Source organism: Biomphalaria glabrata, chromosome 8 (genome assembly GCF_947242115.1).
Source record: "Biomphalaria glabrata chromosome 8, xgBioGlab47.1, whole genome shotgun sequence".
Taxonomy (NCBI): Eukaryota; Metazoa; Mollusca; class Gastropoda; family Planorbidae; genus Biomphalaria; species Biomphalaria glabrata.
This window is the reverse complement of record NC_074718.1, coordinates 39,451,955-39,473,257: the sequence shown is the minus strand read 5'-3', so window position 1 is coordinate 39,473,257 and position 21,303 is coordinate 39,451,955. Positions and strand designations below refer to the sequence as shown.

Below are 21,303 nucleotides of genomic sequence, written 5' to 3'. Positions count from 1 at the left end.
AAAATATAATCTTAGAGTAGTCGCCCTTCCATTTTTTTTCTTTTAATTTCATGTGTATTCCTATAAAAATGTCTAATAAAACATGATTAGCACTGCAGCCTCCGCGCCTATACCTAGATCTCCAGATATAGATCTCTATATTTAGTACCTGGTGACCGAGCCTCGCAAGCCTCACTCGGTTGCCTTAAATGACTCGAACTCATTTGGGAAACATTTTTTTAATTACGAAAACGAGCGCATGTGACACTTCAATTCCGAAAATTACTTATGTTCTGTTAGTTCTAAATGTCATTGTGCAAGGTGATTTTAATATAAAATATTTTAAGTGCCCCTACAGTCTAGAAAAACTAGAAAAATAAAATACTCAGAAAGACACAAAAAATAATAAGGCACATTCCTTGTTCCATATGGTAGGACAAATTTGTACAAATCCTTGTTCCCTATTGCTATTAGAGCATTGAATGGGTTGCCTGAGCCAGCAAGGAAAACTAATGACTTGGCAGAATTTAAGTCATTGGTTAATATGCATGACTATAGATGCATGACGCATAGTACGTAAGCATCTTCTTTCTAAAAGTACCGTCTGTATTTTATAAGATACGATAAAACCATGTCTCACGTTGAGTCGATCGTTTTCCGTTACAGCTTTTAAATTGCGTACAACAGTAGGCCTACCGACTGTACCGTTGGCCTGCTAATGGCTTGGAAGAAAGTCTTTGCAGTGTAATTTCTCAAATGGGTACTTTCAAACATTTATCGCCTCCTTCAGTCGTGAAGCGACTATGAATCATCTCACGGAATTGTGATGAATGCCTGGGCATTTGTTGTGGTCGAAATGATGTCGTCCAGACATCAGTTCCCCCCTCTCCACGCGCTGATGTATCCAAATTAGGAACGGCAAGGGTTGACTCCAGAAGCCTTTCCCATGATTGGGTATAGCTGCAAGGCATCAGATTTTTAATTCAGAGTTAACCGTCTCCTAGGTGGGTAGCCAGCAATGACTTTGAAGTAACGTCTGTATTATATAAGAAGAAGAAGACTAACGAGCCCCTCCTGCCCAAAGCTTATAGGTTTTGGCGCAAGTGACTCGCCTTGGCCCCTTCTTCTGTTAGTGAAAACAGTTCCGCCGGACTCAAAATCTGAGCCACACGTGAGGGCAAAAAGTTGGACTGGTTGTCAGAGGCTATTTAAGACGCACGCCATTAGGAAGACTATCCAAGGCTTATCAGGAATTGATGGCCTGCCATGTAGTGCACCCCTCTGGATTCTAAGTAGCCAAATTGAAGCCGACTTTTTTACACCTTTAAATCAATTAATTTCTAAGTAGCTACTTAACAAGTAAGGCTTCAACTGTAGTACAGTTTCAAGGATAAGCTATTATTGTTATAAATTAGAATAGGCTCGTCAGGAGCCGATGGCCAACCATGTATGGTTTATTATCGGCTTCTGGTGCTTAGCAATATAAAGGGTGTGAAATCTTCTATGGCACGCTATTCATGACTATTTGTTTCACAGTAATAGTTGTTATAGTTGTTATTATATTTAGTTTAAGGCATAGAATAATTTCAAATGTTTGTTTTTCCTGGAGGAGAAATCCTTGCCAGCTGTCTTTCGATGTGATAAATGTAAAATTTTCTCCGAACCAGAGTGAAGAGTGCCGTCAGGTATAGGTATAGGCCTACGTATTTTGCGGAGTTGCGGTCGGTAGGCCTATTAGCGCTCCATAGAAAAGCAGGTCTAAACTATGGAAGAGGATAAAAGAAAGCTCTTCACATGCCATCGTCCTAGTGAAAACGTTGATTTGAATCATCAGAGTTGCCAGACCACTGAACAGCAGCAAGAAACCAAAAATACGAGCAGCAGTATCCTAAAATAACATCATGGTGATTGTATTCGAGAAGACTTCATTAGTTTTGTCCCTGTTGTTCAGAGAGACGCACTGTCTGTGTCTTAAAATTACGTCATTTTCAGCGAATACATTATAAACAGTCTAAACATTGAATAAAACTACTCGACCCAAGCAACGATGGCTGCCCGTGATGGCTAGCATTCAGAAGTGTGTTTAGGCAAGGATTCGTGAAAAAATAGCCTTTGTCCATTGCGCGTCTCACAGATTTAACCTTGTTATCAATGTCCAGAAGGACGTTTCGGATATACCTAATGCTGTCGGTGTCGTCAAGAGGATTATCTATTTCTTCCTTAACAGTCCCAAAGCGAGAATGTTAGTGCTAAATTTACCTCTTTTGTGAGAGACACGATGGACTTAGAAATACGAATTCATTCGCTCTTTCAGTCACAACTTTGTGAGAAGATCTTTGACTGATTGGAGGATTTTAATATAACGGCTGCACGTGAAACAAGGCAAACTGCACATGTGTAAGAAGTGCCAGCTATGTTTCTGATATGTCTTTTCATTTTTGTCAATTATTCATCTATTCTTGAACAAGTTCCTCGGATGATGCAGTAGGCCTATGTCCAACGTAGCATAGAAGTGGCCGCTCAACAACACATTAGCATTTTCATTGACATAATCAAAAACTAACTTGACCATACTAAGGAACACGAACACTTGAGGGATGCCATCCCAAGTAAGGCGAGACTGCTGTCAGACAAACTGGGTATGGAGTTGATGCTGCCCAGAATTAGCAGCATCGAGCTAAAGCCACATGTTTGGATTTTGGGAGCTATTACGGAACACGGCTTTACATTCCCTATCTTGATTGGTTATTTTCTTTTTTCGAGCAATAATAATTATCATTTTAACCTATTTTGTATTCATCCTAAAACAATACAAGAGTTGGAACGTGAAGATGAATATCAACACTGTTAGCACGATAGGCGTTGATCAACAGATTGTCCATCTCGAAGATAAGCAATTCATCAGTAGAGTTTATTGACACAGTTGACAATTAGCAGTTAGTTTTTGTTTGATCGACTGGTATAGGGAGGCATGGGCGCACCGATAAACTTATCACCGTGCACAGTAAATAGTTTTTTCACATGCTTAGTTTTTTTTTTTATTTCCTGCAACAAGTATTTACAGTGCACTTAATGTGGCATAGCTTGATAGGGATGGGGGGTTCACCAGTTCTTTTCTATATAATATTCTCGTCCAGCTTGCACCCCCTTGTAAAAATCCTGCGAGCGCTCTGGGCACACGAATACGATGCTATGCCACTGCTAGAGTCGGCTAGAGACCTAGATCTATAAAAAAAATCTCTAGATCTATGTCTAGATTTATCTAGAGTAGATATATAGAATATATTAATTAACATTAATGTCATTATAAACACTTTTTGTGCTAAGCAACAATTGTCACCAGCCTATATATAGAGAGAGATTCTACATAGCTAGCAACAATATACGAGAATTTTCATTGGTTGATTCATTTAACAAGGCGGATGCGGTATTTTCAAAGCAGAGATCTAAAATCTGTAAAGTTAAAGTAAGTTTTAGATTATAGAGCTATCTAGATCTATTTCTAAGACCAGACTCTCTAGATATATAGATTATTTAATTTTAAAAAATGCAGTTTGCTGTTATCTTTAAATAAATTATATTTAATATCTAGATCTAATGTTCTAGATCTAGATCTATAAATAATTATAATCTAGAATCTTAGTGAATCTAGTCTGTCACTGTGACAGTCTGTCTAGGTCTACTTGACTTTTTAGATGAATCAATCAAGATTCGAGTACTCACAGAGTCAGTCTAGACTACTCTAGACTAGACTTGACTAGACTCTATCTATGGCCTATACAGTATAATACACTAGTCGTGACTAGTTACAGTAACATTACTCTATCACTATCTAGTCTAGTCTAGACTAGAGTCTTCTGAGCACTGTGTTAAGTGATCATGATGGTGAAGTGTGTCGTGAGGCTGCAACATTTTTTTTTACAAAAAAAAACACATTAAATTAAACATTATTCATGATCATGATTCATGATGATTCATCTGTCACTCTGTTTCTGACAGATTTTTTTCTAATTTCAATTACACAATTACATTTAAAAAAATGGCTCACAAAATAAATGTAGATATAGAAACGTAAAAAAAAAAATGGATTTCAGGAAGTTTTTGACTTGTTGAAATCTAAGATTGCAACATTTTGAAACAATTTGAGATAATTATTAGTAATCTATAAGGGCTGTTTCTATGACTGACGGTTAATCTTAATGGAAATGTCAAGTGGCCAACACAACAACCAACAGCCTTTACTTTCTCCAACTTATGTCAGGTACCCATTATATTAGAAAACTTTGTTGGTGGGGGGTCCATGAAAATACAGAAATTCAAAATACTAGTCTTTACTGAGATTCTAACCCAAGACCCCTTCAGAAACCAAGAACTCAGCTACCACGCCTTAAGTCTAAGAGATTATTAGATTGAATGTAATTATTTCATTTTTGAAGGTATGTCTATATAAAAAGATTCAGTCAGTTCAAGTTGATTTGCAAGGTTTCACGGTTTAACAGTCCATTAGAAGGCTTACTATATATTATATATAATTTAAATGATAAAAATATCTACACTGTATCTTTTTCAATTAAGGTCTTTAAATCTTCTTTCAAATTCATCAGTTTCTTCAAGTTATCTTCATAATTTCCATACTTGTTTTACTTTACAACAGTCACTGAATTCAATTTGTGAAATGAGACTATTTTTAGCAAACTGATTTCTAGACACTAAGACTTTTCTATTGCAAAACAAGTGGCTTCTCCAAATCTTTGGTTAAAGATGTAAAAAACCAAAAGAGAAAGTAATTAGATCTGTGAATTCTAAAAGATATTGCCAACATCGGCTTCTGGAAAAAGCTTGTCATACAATTCTAATTATTCTGATGTAACTTTGATATTTAGTGTACTACCTTTACTATTAGGCTTTGTAAATTTTTATCCTAGAGTCTAATTCATACTTTAAAATATAATAATAATTAATTGATATCCAAATATAAATTGATAAATGAATTTGTGAAAGTCTGGATTCTTAAATTATGTTATTTTACATTACAGAAATGACAGATGACAAAGGGAAAACTATTCCTGTTATGGTGGCACTGCGGTGCCGCCCACTTATTGATAAAGAAGTGAAGGAAGGTTGTCAGCCTTGTCTTCAAGTAATATCAGGAGAGCCTCAAGTTGTTCTAGGCAAAGATCGAGCCTTTACTTACGATTTTGCTTTTGCACCTAATGATCCACAAGTGGATGTCTATAGCAAAGCATGCAAAAAGCTTATAGCAAGCATTTTTAAAGGTATAACTAAGCTAATAAAGTACTGCACATTATTTAGACTTTTTCTTGCCAATTCGTAGATTTTATTTTACATTTTCTTTAGTTGTCAGATAATGGTACTAATGCTTTTTAAAAATACTATCAAACTTTAATAGGAAAAAAAATACATTTTTAAAAAAGTGTATTTAGTCCTCTGTATGTTTTAGTTATAAAAGTTGGACTAAAAGGATCATATGTATGTATTGTGATGATGTTGTATTAGTCTTACCATGTTTCTCTTTTTTTTTTTTATTCTTTTTTTTTTTACGAAGCTTATATCAACTGACTCTGTCTGTTTGGTAAATAGTTTGAACATGTTTTTTCTCCCATCTCCCAAAATGCTACTTAATAGGAGATGTGGATTTTTATATAGATTTAGTCCCCTTATTACATTGTGACACATTTTTTTGTCACTTCCTTCCCATTCTTGGAACAAGTTGAAATTTTGCATAATTATTCGTAGTTGATAACATTACACAAATCAATTCAAAAATTAACCAATTATTTAGTACTATTTAATACATTTTTACATTATTAGAATGTGAGAAACCAGACATAATTGCAGGCACAGAAACTTGGCTACATCCTGAAATTTATAATGCAGAAATTTTCAATAGTAATTATGAAATTTTTAGAAAAGATAGGGCTGATAATCATGGAGGAGTTCTTTTAGCAATAAAAAACACTCTTATAGCAGAAGAAATTACCTTACCTAACTCAAAAAATATAGAATCAACATTTTGTAAAATTAATACCACCTCAACATCCCTAATAATAGGCAGTATTTACAGACCACCAAATTCTAGTTTAGAATACATGCAGGAACTATGTAATCAGATTACTACACTTAAAGAGACAAATAAAAATGCAGTTTTTTGGATTATGGGTGATTTCAACCTACCCGATATAAATTGGAAAACACTAACCATAGATAAACACCAAAACCTTAAGGACATAAATGAGCTTTTCATAGAAACTTTACACAACCTAAGTTTAGATCAAATCATTAAAAAGCCAACTAGATTAAACAACACATTAGATCTCTTCTTAACCAACAGACCTGGATTAGTAGTTGATTATGATATTATCCCTGGTCTATCAGACCATGAGATCATAAAAATACACAGTCAGATAAAAGCAGTAGCCAATACAAAACCCAAAAGAAAAATCTTACTCTGGAATAAATGTAACCTAAAACAACTACACCAAGCTGCATTAAACTTTCAACAAACATTCTTATTAGAAAAAGACATTAACCAACCAGTCGATGACCTCTGGAATTTCATTAAAAACCATCTTAAAAGCATTATAGAAAATCATATACCAACTAAATACACATCAAACAAAATAAATAAATGCTGGTTTAATAATAGACTAAAGAAGCTTTGTAAACAGAAGGAAAACCTATATAGAAAATTTAAAGAAAGTAATGCAGAAAGAGTTTACAAAAAGTATATAAAAATTAAACACTTAACCCAAAAAGTAAGCAGACAGCTGCAGAGTGAATACATAAACAATGTAATATCTAAAGATAACAACAAAAACCTATGGTCATACATTAAGTCTAAGAAAATGGAAACAACAGGCGTAGCGCCATTAAAAGATGAACATAACATAATACATAATGATAATGAAACTAAAGCAAACATTCTAAACAAATACTTTGCATCAGCATTCTCAGCCCCAGGAGACAAAGACATATTACTGAATTTGAACCAAGTAGACAACATAGAAGATATAGTAACACAAGAAAATGGAATTCAAAAACTATTAGCCAACACCAAACCAAATAAAGCTTCTGGACCTGATGGTATTTCAGCTAGATTACTCAAAGAACTAAGTAATGAGCTAGCCCCAGTGTTCAAAATACTCTTTCAGGCTTCACTTAACCAGGGCAGAGTACCAAAGGACTGGAAAGAAGCTAATGTCACCCCCCCTATTTAAAAAAGGAGAAAAATCTGACCCAGGAAACTACAGACCAGTATCACTTACCAGCATCACATGTAAAATCCTAGAACACATAATATGTAGCAACATCATAAACCACTTAGACAAACATAATGTCCTCACACCATACCAACATGGCTTTAGGAAATATATATAGATCATGTGAAACACAACTAATAGGACTAATTGATGATTTTTCAAAAGGTTTAGATAATAGTGAACAAATAGATGCTATCTTACTAGATTTTTCTAAGGCTTTTGACAAAGTTCACCACCATAGCTTGCTTAAAAAATTAAAATATTTCGGCATTAATGGTCCACTGCATCAGTGGATTAAAGACTTTCTGATAGGGAGAGAACAAACTGTAATAATAAATGGTTCTAAATCAACACCGATAACAGTAAACTCAGGTGTACCTCAAGGAACAGTCTTGGGTCCACTACTATTTTTAATTTACATAAATGATTTACCAAATTGTATTACTTCAGGAACAAAAGTCAGATTATTTGCAGACGATTGCATAATATATAGAACAATAAAAACAACACAAGACACAGATATTTTACAAAGAGAATTAGATGAATTACAGAAATGGGAATCAAATTGGAGCATGTCTTTCCACCCAGAAAAATGTCAGTTGTTAAGAGTAACAAAAAAACTAAAACAAATTAATTCCACTTATCTTATTCATGGCAAACCAGTAACACAGACTAAAAACGCAAAATACCTAGGTGTTATAATAAATGAAAAACTGTCATGGAATCCACATATTGATGAAACTACAAAAAAATCAAACAAAGACTTGTCCCATATGCTAGGACAAATTTGTACAAATACTCCTTTTTCCCTAGTGCTATTAGAGCATGGAATGGGTTGCCTGAGCTAGCCAGGAAAACCAGTGACTTGGCAGAATTTAAGTCATTGGTTAATATGCATGACTAAATGCATGACGCGTAGGACGTAATCATCTTCTTTTTTGAAGTAACGTCTGTATTATATAAGATAAGATAAGATTTTGTTTGATATAGCAGAAAGGGAGATAAACCCATAATTTTCAAATAAATGGCAGTACTTAACAGTTACTTCCCTTAGATAAGCTTTGTTGTTTTTTTTTTTAAGTTTTTTTTTCCCATTGCTTGCTTATTGTGTGAAAAGTTAGGAAGTGTAAATGGTAGACTTTAATCTTAAACTGTTAAACTGTTTTTCAGGTTACAACGCTACTATTTTGGCTTATGGTCAAACTGGCTCAGGGAAAACCTTCACAATGGGTGGATGCTATAAGTCATCACTGGAAGGAGATGAAGATGACATGGGAGTCATTCCTAGAGTTCTGAGAGACATATTTAAAAATATCAATGACAACTGCAATATGGACTATACAGTGACGGTTTCCTACATTGAGGTATTTTGTTATTCTTCTCTCTGACTTAAATTTAGAAAAATAGCTTGAAATTTACTGACTTAATCTAGATTCTCCAATGACAGGAAAGAACCAAAATCTTCAAGTGAAAAGATCCATGGTTCTTTTAACTTTGTTGACTATTTATAGTTTGTTTTTTTTATTACTATTGTTTCTCAAAATGTAAACATTTTTTTATACCATTATAACATCCTTAACACTTACTTACAATAGAGTCTTTAATATTATTTGAATTTAAAACATATAGTAGATGGTGTCACTATTTGTGCATCTGTTATTATTTTAAAAATGCTGTTTTAACAGATCTACAATGAAGACTTGAATGACTTGTTATGCTCAGCATCACAGAGGGAGCAGCTTAGTATTAGAGAAGAAACCAATGGTGGCATTAAAGTCAGTACCTATAGTTTTAACATTGCATCTGTCTTATCTATTTATTCTTTTATCTAGACATTTTAAAACAATGTAAGTAAACATTTTATAGCTTTGGGAATGTGCTGTTAGAAAAACTAGTTAGTGTAGAAAATTTCATTTCTAAAATTTTGTTTGAGGTTAATGGTAAATTGTCAAATTAGTTGCATTTATTCAATGGTTGGGACATTGTGTCTTCTATCAATATGTTTAAATAATACATCTTTAGAATATTCTGATTTTAAGACTTGTTTTACTATTAATTAAAAGGTACATGATTGTCAGTATAAAATTGAGGGTTGGATGAAACGTTTTGGATTGAACAAGGAATACATAAGGGTGGTTGCTTACAAAGTTTAGCACTTATGAGTTTTACTAAGCTTTTTGTCATTCTGTCTTACATATTAGTCTTATGTTGGCCAGTAAAGAATCAGACTTAAAATCCTCTGTCAGTTTGATTGTGTAAACATAGTTGAGGCATTTATTAAGGCATAATAATAATCTTTTTTTTCCTTACATTTTAGAAAATGCTTAATTTAATTTGCTTTTTTTTTTTTTTTTTTTTTTAAATTAGATTCAGGGTTTAAAGGAAGTGGAGGTCAAAAGCTTTGAGGAGACGATGAAATATTTGAGTGAAGGGTCCCAAAGCAGAACAACTGGAGCAACAGCCATGAATAACACCTCTAGTCGCTCTCATGCCATTTTTACTGTTAACATTGACCAGCGAAAGAAGGATGACATGTAAGTTGATAAGATCAGGTCAACATTTGATTTGTTGTTAAAACATTAGTTTAGTTCTTGTGGAGATAATCATATTTCACCAATTGACAGAAATGACTGCTGCAAAGTCAAATTTCATCTGGTTGACCTGGCCGGTTCAGAAAGATGTAAACGCACCCAAGCTGAAGGAGAGAGATTTAAAGAAGGTTAGAAATAAACAAAATAGACTCTAAATATATTTTAAAGTTACATTTCTTTTCTTCATTATGTTAGCCCATTAGTTACAATTAAGCCTGCCAAAATGAAAGTTGCATAGCTCTTGTTTTCCTGTGTGTCCAGTGGTGTTATTTAGAGCTGGCTGAAGTTTTTTGAAAAGTAGAAATATAGATCGTTTCCATTTTTTTTCAATTTTTGTTTTTCTGTCTTTTTACTTCACTTTCTATAGGGCTTTCAAAGTTGGGGGATTTTTTGGATAGTTTTTCCTTAGCTGTCTTGGACTGTTTTCATGACCTTTCAATTGTTAGACCCCTTACTGCATATATAATATACTGAATACAACTGATAATGAAGATGAAATGAGAAAGTAAAGACTGGATCTAGACAGTAGTTTTTAGATTTATTTTAGCTTTTCAATATGATGCTATGATAGATCTAATGGTAACTGAGACAAATTAATATGCATAACACAGCATTCAACTAAGGGCCTCCAGTGGAAGCCAGTTAATGCTCACGATAAGTGCACATTTATATATTAACAAAATGTTTGGTGCATATACCTACTAAGCTCCTACTTTTTAACTTTATTGATCTTTGGATAAATGTTGAAGGGTACCAGCAGCAACTGATGTGATGGGGAGGTGCACCGGCTTTGAAAAGATTTTTGTTTTATATTTAGTTTTTAGTATTTTTGTAAAACCTACACTATTGGAATTGTATATCGTTTTAAAGGGCATCTTTTTTATTTTTAAAGTATTTTTTATTATTAGATTTTGTAATATCACTCTAATTGTGATTTGGAGCTACTCCCCTTAGCTTAGTATTTTGAGTGATACTGCAACTAAATATTAATTACTTCACAATAATCTTGATATCAAGCTGTATGTATTTCAGTTTCAATATTTCATTATTTTATGCAGGTGTTAATATTAACAGAGGCCTGTTAGCATTAGGTAATGTTATAAGTGCTCTTGGTGAGGAGGGAACCAAACGAAGTCACATACCTTACAGAGATTCTAAACTGACAAGAATACTACAAGGTGGGTTTTTATATAAAAATAAAACTCTCCAATAGCTAATAGCATATTTTGTATTAATGCATTGACTTGGTGCACTAAAATTTCTGAATTAGATGCATTTTTAAATGTTACTTAAGATTTTAAAGAAAAACTAAGTACTTTACAAATCCACTGGGAAATGGAATAATATACTAATTGCACCAATGTGGATACCAATGACAGATTCGCTGGGAGGGAATAGCCACACCCTGATGATAGCTTGTGTAAGCCCTGCTGATTCCAATATTGAGGAGACACTTAATACTCTGAGATATGCTGACCGTGCCAGAAAGATCAAGAACAAGCCAATCATTAACAGAGATCCACAAGCAGCAGAAATAATGAGACTGAAGACTTTGGTATGGTTTTTTGTCTTATTTATTTATTTAGTACAGTAAAATACCACTTTCAGACCTTGTAATCTATAGGGCAGATGGTGTAAAGATAATCTGTTTTCCTAATTGATGTCAAGTACCCATTAGAGCTGGGTGGATTCAGGATAATCATGAAATTCAATATCCCATGATTTAAACCTGAGACTCTTGGTTCAGAAGTCGAGAGGTTTACCAACTCATGCACCATGCCCATTAGTTTCTTTATTTACATGGGCAAAAATGTTTCATTGTAACTTTTTCAATAGTCTGAGTTGATTATATTAATTTAGTAGAGATTAAAGTTTATGGGCTATACATATTAAATTTCTAGACTTGTTTTTTGTTGTTTTTTTTTAACTGCTAGGGACAAACGGTTTTTTAAAACAGAGTAGGTTTTTGACAATATAAAGAAGCACAATACAGTTTAAGTATGATTGTGTGCTTGAAATAATACTGAGTCCTATTTGCTCATAAATGTCTATATTTTAATAGGTACAACAGTTACAGGGTCAACTTTTACAAGGAGGAATAAGCTTGTCTACTGTGAAGTCTGAGTAAGTGTTGACATCAGGTTAGAGGAGCAAGTATCATAACTCTATTGCAATAGACCAGTCTGTTCTCATGTGTCTCTATTTGCTTTTAGTTTGAAATGTTATTGTGCAATATCCGACAAATGTTAATGATTAGTATCCTATTTATGCAGCACCAGTATGAGCGTGTGCAGCAGTAACACTGTGGTGTCAACAGCTGACACCAGCGCAGAAGAAATAGCGAAGTTGCATGAGAGAATCAAAACTTTGGAAGCAGAAAACTATCACCTGACGAAAGAGCTTCAGCATGCAGTTGGTCAGAGCACACACATGTTGGATCAGGTGGTCAAACTGGAAGCTAGTAATGAAAAGTTGAAACTGACAATCAATCAAGTTAAAGACTATGTTGGGTAAGTTTTCTCTGTGGATAGTTTTATAGCAAATATTACATATTGACACTGCAGTTGTAGTCAGCTGCATTCTTTTGGTCATTATTTTGTGTTCTATACAATGAAATATTGCTTTTATAATGTACCAATGTAAGTTGAATGGTGTCACAGGAATGTCCCCATTCCTATATACACCAAATTTTAACTAGAAATAAGTAGCTCTATGATCTTGTAGTCAAGTTATAACCCATTTCAGCTAAGATTTGCACAATTTTAAAAGCATTATTGTTTTTCTTTCTCAATAATTACTTGTTGCTGAAAAGAAAGTTTAGGGTTATTTTTATTTATTTTTTTTTTTTGTGGTAAAAAAAAATATGTTCTGTTATTGAATTTTATCTTTTATTTTAGAATTGACTTGGACCTTTTGAGTGCTAGTATGGATTTGGAAAACAATCCACAGTTAAAAGCTGAAATTCAAAAATTACAAAAGCTAACTCAATCTGTAAGAGATGTGTCCTGTCAGTTTGAGGTAAACATTGAATAGAATTTATTAAAATGAAAACATTTGAGGCTTTTAATTATCATTTTGGGATTATATTGTTGTTACTGCCTTTTTGCAGCTCTGTAAAGCAACTGTCTTTTTTCTTTACATAAATAGGATGAAGAAAATGAAGAAGAAAATAAAGATGAATTGGAATCAAGTGATGATGTAAGTTACTGTTATTTTAGAACAGCATAAATCTTATTTATTTAAACAGGCCAAGGATTAATTACTTTGCATTAGTTTGTCAAACATGTGTATTGTTATTACTGTATAACATGTTCCTTGCTACTTAAGTATGCCCGGTCTGATTTACTTCGACATGGGGAAGGCCATCACAACTCTGTTGGAGTTAAATTCTTAAATGAGTATTTCCTTTTTTTTTTGGGCACCATTTAGGTCTCTAAGCTGTTTTTTTTTTATCTTTGTGTTTTTAATGGAAACTAATGCTGTAACCATGTACTCTGTCCTGCTTTCAACTGATATCACTGAGACTGTATCTAATTGTGACTTGACCTAAGCAACTCTAGTTTGCCTTCATTGTCCACATTATCTTTTTCATGTTCTTGTGGTCATGTTTCTTGAAATTTCTCTTAGGAAAATGCAGCTACAGAAGAAATGATGCAGACCCCAGATTCAAGAGCCATTGCTCAGAAGCATGTGCTGAGGCAAGCTGAGCTTCACAGAGAACTGAATGAGATCAACAAAATGCTGACCAGCAAACTAGCCCTGGCTGAGAAAATGAGCAAGGCAGATGAAGAGATGGATAGCATGAGGCAAAAGTACGACGAGATGGCCAAAGAATTTAAAGCTAAGACAGAGCAGCTAGAGAGAGAAAAGGAGGAACTCACTGTTACACTTCAAGATGCTCAAACCAATACTAATGCTGCCAAGTAAGTCATTGGTTTTGTTGACAAGACTGTGGCTTCAAAGTCCTTACTTCTCCCTGATGATTTTTTTTTCTTGCAACTATTTTTAGTTTTCAATAAGTAGTTAATATTAGAAAATCATTTTAAAATCATTATGGTAACTACCTACTGAACCTTACACCTTAAGTAACAAAAAAGCTTTTATAAAACGTAGAACTTTTTTTTTCAGGTTATTGTATTTTTTGCATCGCTTTTAACTAAGACTAGATTTCTTTAATATGCACATACATACATAAAATTTATATCTTTATTCTAAATGTATGTCTATATCAAGCTTTCATTTATTTCACTACTGAGAAAACTTTGATTTAAAAAAAAAAAGTTACCTTGATTTTGATGACATGTATCTAGAGTGGCTGAACAGAGAAGACAAAGACTTAGAGAATTGGAGCAGCAGATGGCACAGCTAAAGAAAAAGATTTCTGAACAAAGTAAAATTGTTAAAATGAAAGAATCCTCGGACAAACAAGTTTCTCGTCTTAGTGTTGAAATACAGGTAACATTAAAAAAAATAAAGATTGTTTTTTTCTCCCCTCTATAAACTTTCTTCTTCTCTCACTAGCTTTTGAAATTTCTGTTAGTCTGTCAGCCAAACCAATGCTGGTGGAAAGTTTAAGAATTTAATAGCCCAAATCTATACACACTTATATTTATACAATAAAAAAAAGTTTTTTTTTGTTGTTTTTTTTTACATTGTAAAATTTTTACTTGCTCTATTTCCACAAAAAAATGACTGCATTAATCATTTATTTGTGATGCACATCTTGCCAGATGATTCTCTTGTCCATGTTATCACTACAACACAGCCTCTTTTATTTTTATTTAACATACATTACCCATTTAGATTTCATTCCTCAGGGAGAAAGTTTTGTTCAAATATATACATATTTGACCTTTTTTTTTTATTCCATGGTCTATTGGTCTATCATTTAACTTCTTATTCTAAATTTTTATCACTGGAAAAGTATATATATTTGATAGTTTGATTAGCTTTTAATTAACTTTAAAAACATAAATTAAAATATATTACAAAGTAGGCCTCTGCTGTACTCATTTCATATTCACCCTACTAATTTGTTAATTTTTAAATACCAGAGTTTAAAACAGCAACGTGTAAAGCTTTTGAAACAAATGAAAGAAGAAATGGCTAATTTCCAGAAATGGAAAAAAGAAAAGGACAAAGAAGTTTTGCAGTTGCAACAGAAAGTAAGTATTTCACACCTCCTTCTACCTTTTAATTATTCAATCATAAATATTATGGAACAAGTGGAACAATACAATTTTCTTCATGATTCAAATATCTTATCTTTAGGATAGAAAACGTGAATTTGAACTTCAGCGATTGAAAAAAGAGTTTGAAAAACACCAGTCTGTTCAAAAGAGGAAAACTGCAGAGGTTGGTATTTTCATTTTCATCTTTTTTTTCATTCATTCAAAATCTACAATATTTTCATTTCTTACAAATGTTGCTTTTAAAAAAAACTTATTTCAATTCATAAGCATTTTATGTTTTAATTGTTAACATAGTTAATTTTCTAATTTGATCCCACAATAGAAACCATTATGTCAAAAATATTTTAACTAGGTTTATCTGTTCTAAATTACGCTATTGCTATTTTGTACTGTGTTGTTATAGGCCATTGCTGCAAATAAACGTCTAAGAGAGGCGCTAGCAAAGCAGAAAGAGGTTGAAACAGAGAGAACAGGAAAACTTGAAAAGTATGACTCCACTAGTATTGGTAATCGTGTGAGGGTAAGTCAGTCATGTATGTTTCTCTTGTTTTTTCAGGTGGCTTACATTTTATCAATTTGAATTCTTTTAACCAGTGAAATCTGCCCATGTGGAGTATCACCAGAAAATGCTGACCACGTCCTCCAAAACTGCTCTCTTTACCAAGAGGCCCGTATAAGACATTGGCCCCAAATCACCCCAATAGAAAGAAAACTATATGGAGAGCTCCCTGATTTGGAAACCACTGCGCAGTTCATCTCATGTATTGGTCTAGTCATATGAACACTCCAACATAACAATGAGAAGGATGAAGAAGAATGAATTCTTTTAAGTTATCCAATAGTTTTACAGGCATTCTTAAATATATTTGTTCTACAGACATTCTTAAATGTATTTGTTATACAGACATTTTTTAATGTATTTTTTATACAGGTATTCATCAAGGCAGTCTTAACTTTTTGAAGTTTCTATGTTTTACAGAAATGGTTAAGCCATGAACTTGATGTCAAGGTGAGCATGAGGGAAGCCCAGTATCATCTTGCTCAACTGATGGAAAACAGAAAGAACCTGACAGAGCGTCTCAGATATTTGTCAGATCAACTTGAGGATGGTCCACTCTCAAAGGTTACATTTATTATGATTTATACCTTGATGAAATGATTTGGTTAATGTGGCTTTATATAGCTTTGATTACAAGTTTGTTTGTTGTTGTTTTTTTCATTATTTTTCATGTTTTTTTGTTTTTTTTTTATTTTATATAGAAATTCTCTTGGCTTGGAGAAAATGGTGAACCAGATGAAATCAGTTTTGAGGAGAAAGAAATCAAAAAGCAAATGACATCTCTTGAACTTGACATTGAATTAATGTAAGCTTTGGCATTATATTCTTTTCACGTTCCAATTTAAAAGTTTAAGTTTTGTATATGCTCTTGATTTTGTTTAGCAAATCGATACTGAGAAGAAAATTGAGCGTACTGATCATTAACTTAAACAAAAATCTTTTTTTTTTTAATTTTCATCAGTAATGCTCATATCCAAGAATTACAACAAAAAATTGTTGACGCAGATCAAGGTAAGAAATCTTTGTAAGAGCACTTTTATCAAACTGTTTCTTACGTTCATGGGGAAAAACATGGCCTTTAAAATTAATTTTAATTGGTGTCAAGGTTATGAGAAGCTATTAAAAAATTTACAACCTACAGTCCTTCAGCACAGTTTCATGGTGTAGAGTTCTTTATAATCTAATACGCAATTGTTTTTGTTCAGAATCAAAAGGAAAATCCACATGGCAAAGTCTGCATACAATGAATGAAGCCAAATGTGCCTTAAAGTTTCTGTTAGATCAGGTAAGATTTGAAGATCTACTTTCTAATTAGTTATTTAGGTGTTGAGCTTTGTTTTTATTGATGTAATTATTCTAAACCTCTTTGGTCTTTTGCTTAAATCATTCTAATTTTACCTGGATTGGGATCTTTCATTATTTTACAAAAGTCATTAGATTAAGTGCTATGTCATGTAGAGATAAAGGCTGCAAATAAATCACTTTAGTTAATTGTAAATTTTGTTTATTAACTCTAACAATTTATTTAGTTAGTACAATGGTGCATTAACTCATAATGCCATCATTCAAACCATATAAGAATTTGAGCATTAGTTACAGGGCATAAAATTGCATTGTACAAAACATTTTAGGCTGTGTCAGCCAGGGCTGATAGTATAAAGGCAAGCGGAGAGTTAAGAACAGTTCAAGATAAAGAAAAGGAAGATGAGGACACAGTGAAAGAGTTGAAGGCTACAATCAGCAGACTACAGAGCAAACATGAAAGAGAATTGAACAAAATAACAAGAGATCATGATGAAAAGGTAAGCATCTTTAAAAAAACAAAAAAACTACTAAGAAGCCTCATTTTACTATTGGATGGCTCTTCTATCCAGAGGATTTATGGACTAAATCTCCAATGTTGTTAGAGCTAATTTCTCTCCATTGACCTTAACTAATCACTATCACATTCACAGCAATGTGCATTCTTTCAAAAGTATCATTTTAATTTATAGTTGTTTGATTTATGTTTATATAGGTAACCCTATTGGACAGTCAAAAAATAGATTTTATCTCAGGTTTAATATTAATAATCATCATAGCATACACAAATGGTTGACTAATGAAGATAATGTAGATTTCTTAGGCAGGCCTCTTTTTGGGCCTTTGCATTTAGACATTCGACATCATGACATGAGATAATGTAATATTTAATGTAAAAACAAATTTCGGACACTCATTTGGCCCACCCCTCACCCTAGCTACGCCACTGTAATACTTTTACATTTCATTTTAACAGAATTTAAAAAAATTATGACATTTGTATCACTTTTTCTCTACTAGACACTCTTCTTGTTAAATGCTGATAATCCAAATGGAGGAAAAATTACAGATGCCAAACTTAAGGACAAAGCTAAACTCTTGGTAAGACTTTTGTTTTACTTTTCTATCATTTAGTTTTTCAACCCTGTTTTAAAAGGAAGACTATAAATAATGCTGCTTTAAAAATATTTTTGTCAATAAATTATTATAATGTTTCTTTCTCAGGCTCAGAAACTTGAATCAACAGAGGAACAGCTGAGATCAAAAGAAAAAGAGTGTGAAATAATGCAACAGGTAGACTTACACAAATATTGAGATATCATTAGATAATGTGTTAGCATGAATGTGGCAATAATTGAACCATTCTTTGATTTCAGCAAATTACAAGAATGATGTATAAAACAAAAGGTTTCCACTTGTTGCCTGACTTGAATGATACATCTTCTCCATTTTTAAATCCCATGCCAAAGGTAATATTTACTTTGAATACTTTCAGGATCAAAATTAAAACTAAAAAAAAATATCTCATTTCTTGTTTGGAGAGTGAACTCAAATCAAATAAAGTAAATCTGTCTTCGGTAGTCCTGAAATATATGTCAAGTAAATATAATCATCTAAAACTGCGTAAAGTACATGTATAACATGACATGTTTTTTGTTTTCTTCCTTAATTGATTTGTTTTGTTTTTTTTATTTTTCAGGAAGAGCCTAGTTCCAGCTCCCTAAACAGTACCTTTGTTGTTGATGAGATCCAACCCCCTGCTCAGCAAGAGGTCAAACCGTTGCGCAAAACTCGGAACAAAGCACTGACCAAGCAGGAAAGCTCATCAGATAGTTCTCTAGAGAATATTGCTGAGAAGGGTGAAAAGGAAAATAAAACCAAGGGCAGGCTCAGAATGAAGAAACCCCCAGTGAAGAAGCTGCAGTCTATTACTGATACTGATGATAAAGAAGCAGACATTCTAGAAGAAGCTAAAAAGTCTCCAGGTTTTCTTAAAAGACGTTCAGGTGATGACCCTGATGATATTGAAATCAACACAAGCCAAGAAAGGAAGAGAAGGAAGCGAACACTTATTCCTAATGCTGGTAGATTCTTCAATGATTTGACAGACTGATGATGGAAGATTCTTTAATGACTTGACAGACTAATAGTGGTAGATTCTTTAATGACTTAACAGACTAATAATGGTAGATTGTTCAATAATTTGACAGACTACTAATGTCAGATTCTTCAATGACCTGACATACTAATGATGGTAAATAATGTAATAGACAATTTCGTTGATAGTTGCCTTGGATCTGATCAATGATCAAAACTAGTGCCTATGATTTGAAAGCCTATGTTTTCACCCATATGGATTGACAACTGACCCACTTTTTTGGACTGTGTAATTTAAAGAATCATTTGTATATATTTATTTAACTTTGTCTCATCAAATTATTACATTCTATGTGTTGTTTATTTGATGATACTATTTTGTAAATATTCCTGTGCAGTCATTAGATTTACATAAATATACATAGATTTGTAAATATATATTTTCTTATGTTGATATGTTTTTAAAACATTTATGTTTATAGTTTAGATTTTTTTTTTTTTGCTACAGTGTTTGTTTTTTAATTGGTCTCTGTCATTCCAATGCTCATAGAGGCTGCAGTTGTACACACATGAAATGTAGAAGCTAAATCATCTTTTATACACTTCTAAATAATGTTTATATTGGTTAACACTGTATGAATGAAAGATGTAAGTTGAACTACTTAGTGAAAGAAAGAGGGAAATTGTTTTGTTTTGATAAACAAATGATTTGTAAAATGTTGAGTGAAAGAATAAAATAGTTAACCACCCCCCTATTACTATGCTATGCTATTGGGCGCATTGGACAGCATGCTGTCATTGTTATCCTTTATGCAAATAGTTTTTTAAAAAGTGAAAGTCTTATGAGACAAACCTGTACATCATGAAAAAACAACTTACCAGCCAAGTGTGCCTAGTATTTTACAAATATACAATGCTCTTTGCCAAATATGAAAGATATAATAGTATCTTTGATTATTTTTATTGTAATAAAGGGAAACTTTTTTTTTTATTTGTAAAACTAAATTTTATAAGTTATAGAAAATTTTTTTTATTAGAAATTGACAACACATGATAAAATGTCCGCATGCAAGTATTTCTACTTTTCTTTTTAAATATTGTATTTTTTACATTTTTGTTTAGGGCCTATTACATTGTTCAAAATATTCTAGTTACATTTTGTTTTGTTGTCAATGAATGTTACTATCTTGGTAACCAGGTTATCTGTATTAGGTTTGTTGATGACATTGTATTGATAGAGAGTGAATTGATATAACTGAGCAAATGAATTCCATTTTTTTTTTTCAGAAAGTCTATGTGAAGAACATCAGTATCATTGTAACAGTTTTTGATATGAATGTTTTTTAAAGTATGTATGTTTCTGGGTGATCTGTGCTACTTTGGTTTAGAAAATTATTCACATGGTAAATGGTATTTAGATTTTGTTTTGCTTAACTGTAGGCCTAATAGGAACTTGAGGCCATTATTAAATAGATTTAACAATATTTATGTTGTTAAAGAATAAAGGAAGTTTTTCAAATTAAATTTCTTTGTTGTTTTTTTTTATAGTAAGGATATGTTTCAATACCATAAGATAGTAACATCATCTTTTTCTGCATTCTCAGTATGTTAGAAGGCTCATTATATGAGATTACATATGCAGTAGTTTCCAGTTCAAGCAGTGTGCAGCCGAACATTCCTGGCTCACATAGGTCTCACCATCCACATGAGGAGGCACAAAACCCCAGTGCAAAGCCCTCAGCCCCCGTGGATTACAAAAGTGGTCATCATCAAACCACGATGGACGAACTATATATATTTTCTACTGTTTAAATGAAATCAAATTTCTTGGCTTGAAGTTAAAAGTGTTTTTTTCTTTGTTTAATACAGGCTAAGATTGATCATAGCCACATACTTTGGTTTTGATCAGTTGAGATGTGGTCTTGGAATAACTTGTGACCTCATATCACTGCTTTCCCTTCAAATGGTGGAATCAAAACTTTCTGACAAAGGTACTGGCTGCCATTGCTAATGTTATCTGCCAAACATGCTTGAATAGAATATTTAAAGGGAAACTCTGATGGTTTTGATAAAGGACCAATTAACATTATTGACACATAATTTTGAATTTAGTTTGGACGTAGATCCATATAAGTATCACAGTTTTTACTTAATTAAAACTTTTAATAGATTGCCCTGAATTTTTAACCAGACATGACTGTTCTACTTGTAGGATATTTATCTAGTTTGAAAGTCAAAATCTTAAAACCATATTTACATATCCATTACTCAATGGGCCTTTCTTGTGTGTATATATCTATCTA

General features: G+C 32.7%; 1 protein-coding gene across 1 annotated transcript; it reads left to right on the top strand.

The window, feature by feature from the left end:
• Window positions 1-3,290: 3,290 nt before the first annotated feature.
• Window positions 3,291-20,524, top strand: LOC106076225 (chromosome-associated kinesin KIF4-like). Its single transcript, XM_013237096.2, has 26 exons — window positions 3,291-3,445; window positions 5,016-5,255; window positions 8,430-8,623; window positions 8,945-9,034; window positions 9,627-9,793; window positions 9,884-9,978; window positions 10,909-11,028; window positions 11,230-11,405; window positions 11,913-11,974; window positions 12,124-12,360; window positions 12,748-12,868; window positions 12,998-13,048; window positions 13,478-13,773; window positions 14,161-14,305; window positions 14,905-15,015; window positions 15,122-15,205; window positions 15,446-15,562; window positions 16,022-16,165; window positions 16,303-16,406; window positions 16,563-16,612; window positions 16,807-16,886; window positions 17,233-17,403; window positions 17,924-18,004; window positions 18,128-18,196; window positions 18,280-18,372; window positions 18,603-20,524. The coding sequence occupies exons 2-26, from the start codon at window positions 5,018-5,020 to the stop codon at window positions 19,014-19,016; spliced, it is 3,510 nt and encodes a 1,169-aa protein (XP_013092550.2). The 5' UTR covers window positions 3,291-3,445; window positions 5,016-5,017; the 3' UTR covers window positions 19,017-20,524.
• The last annotated feature ends 779 nt before the right edge of the window (window positions 20,525-21,303 follow it).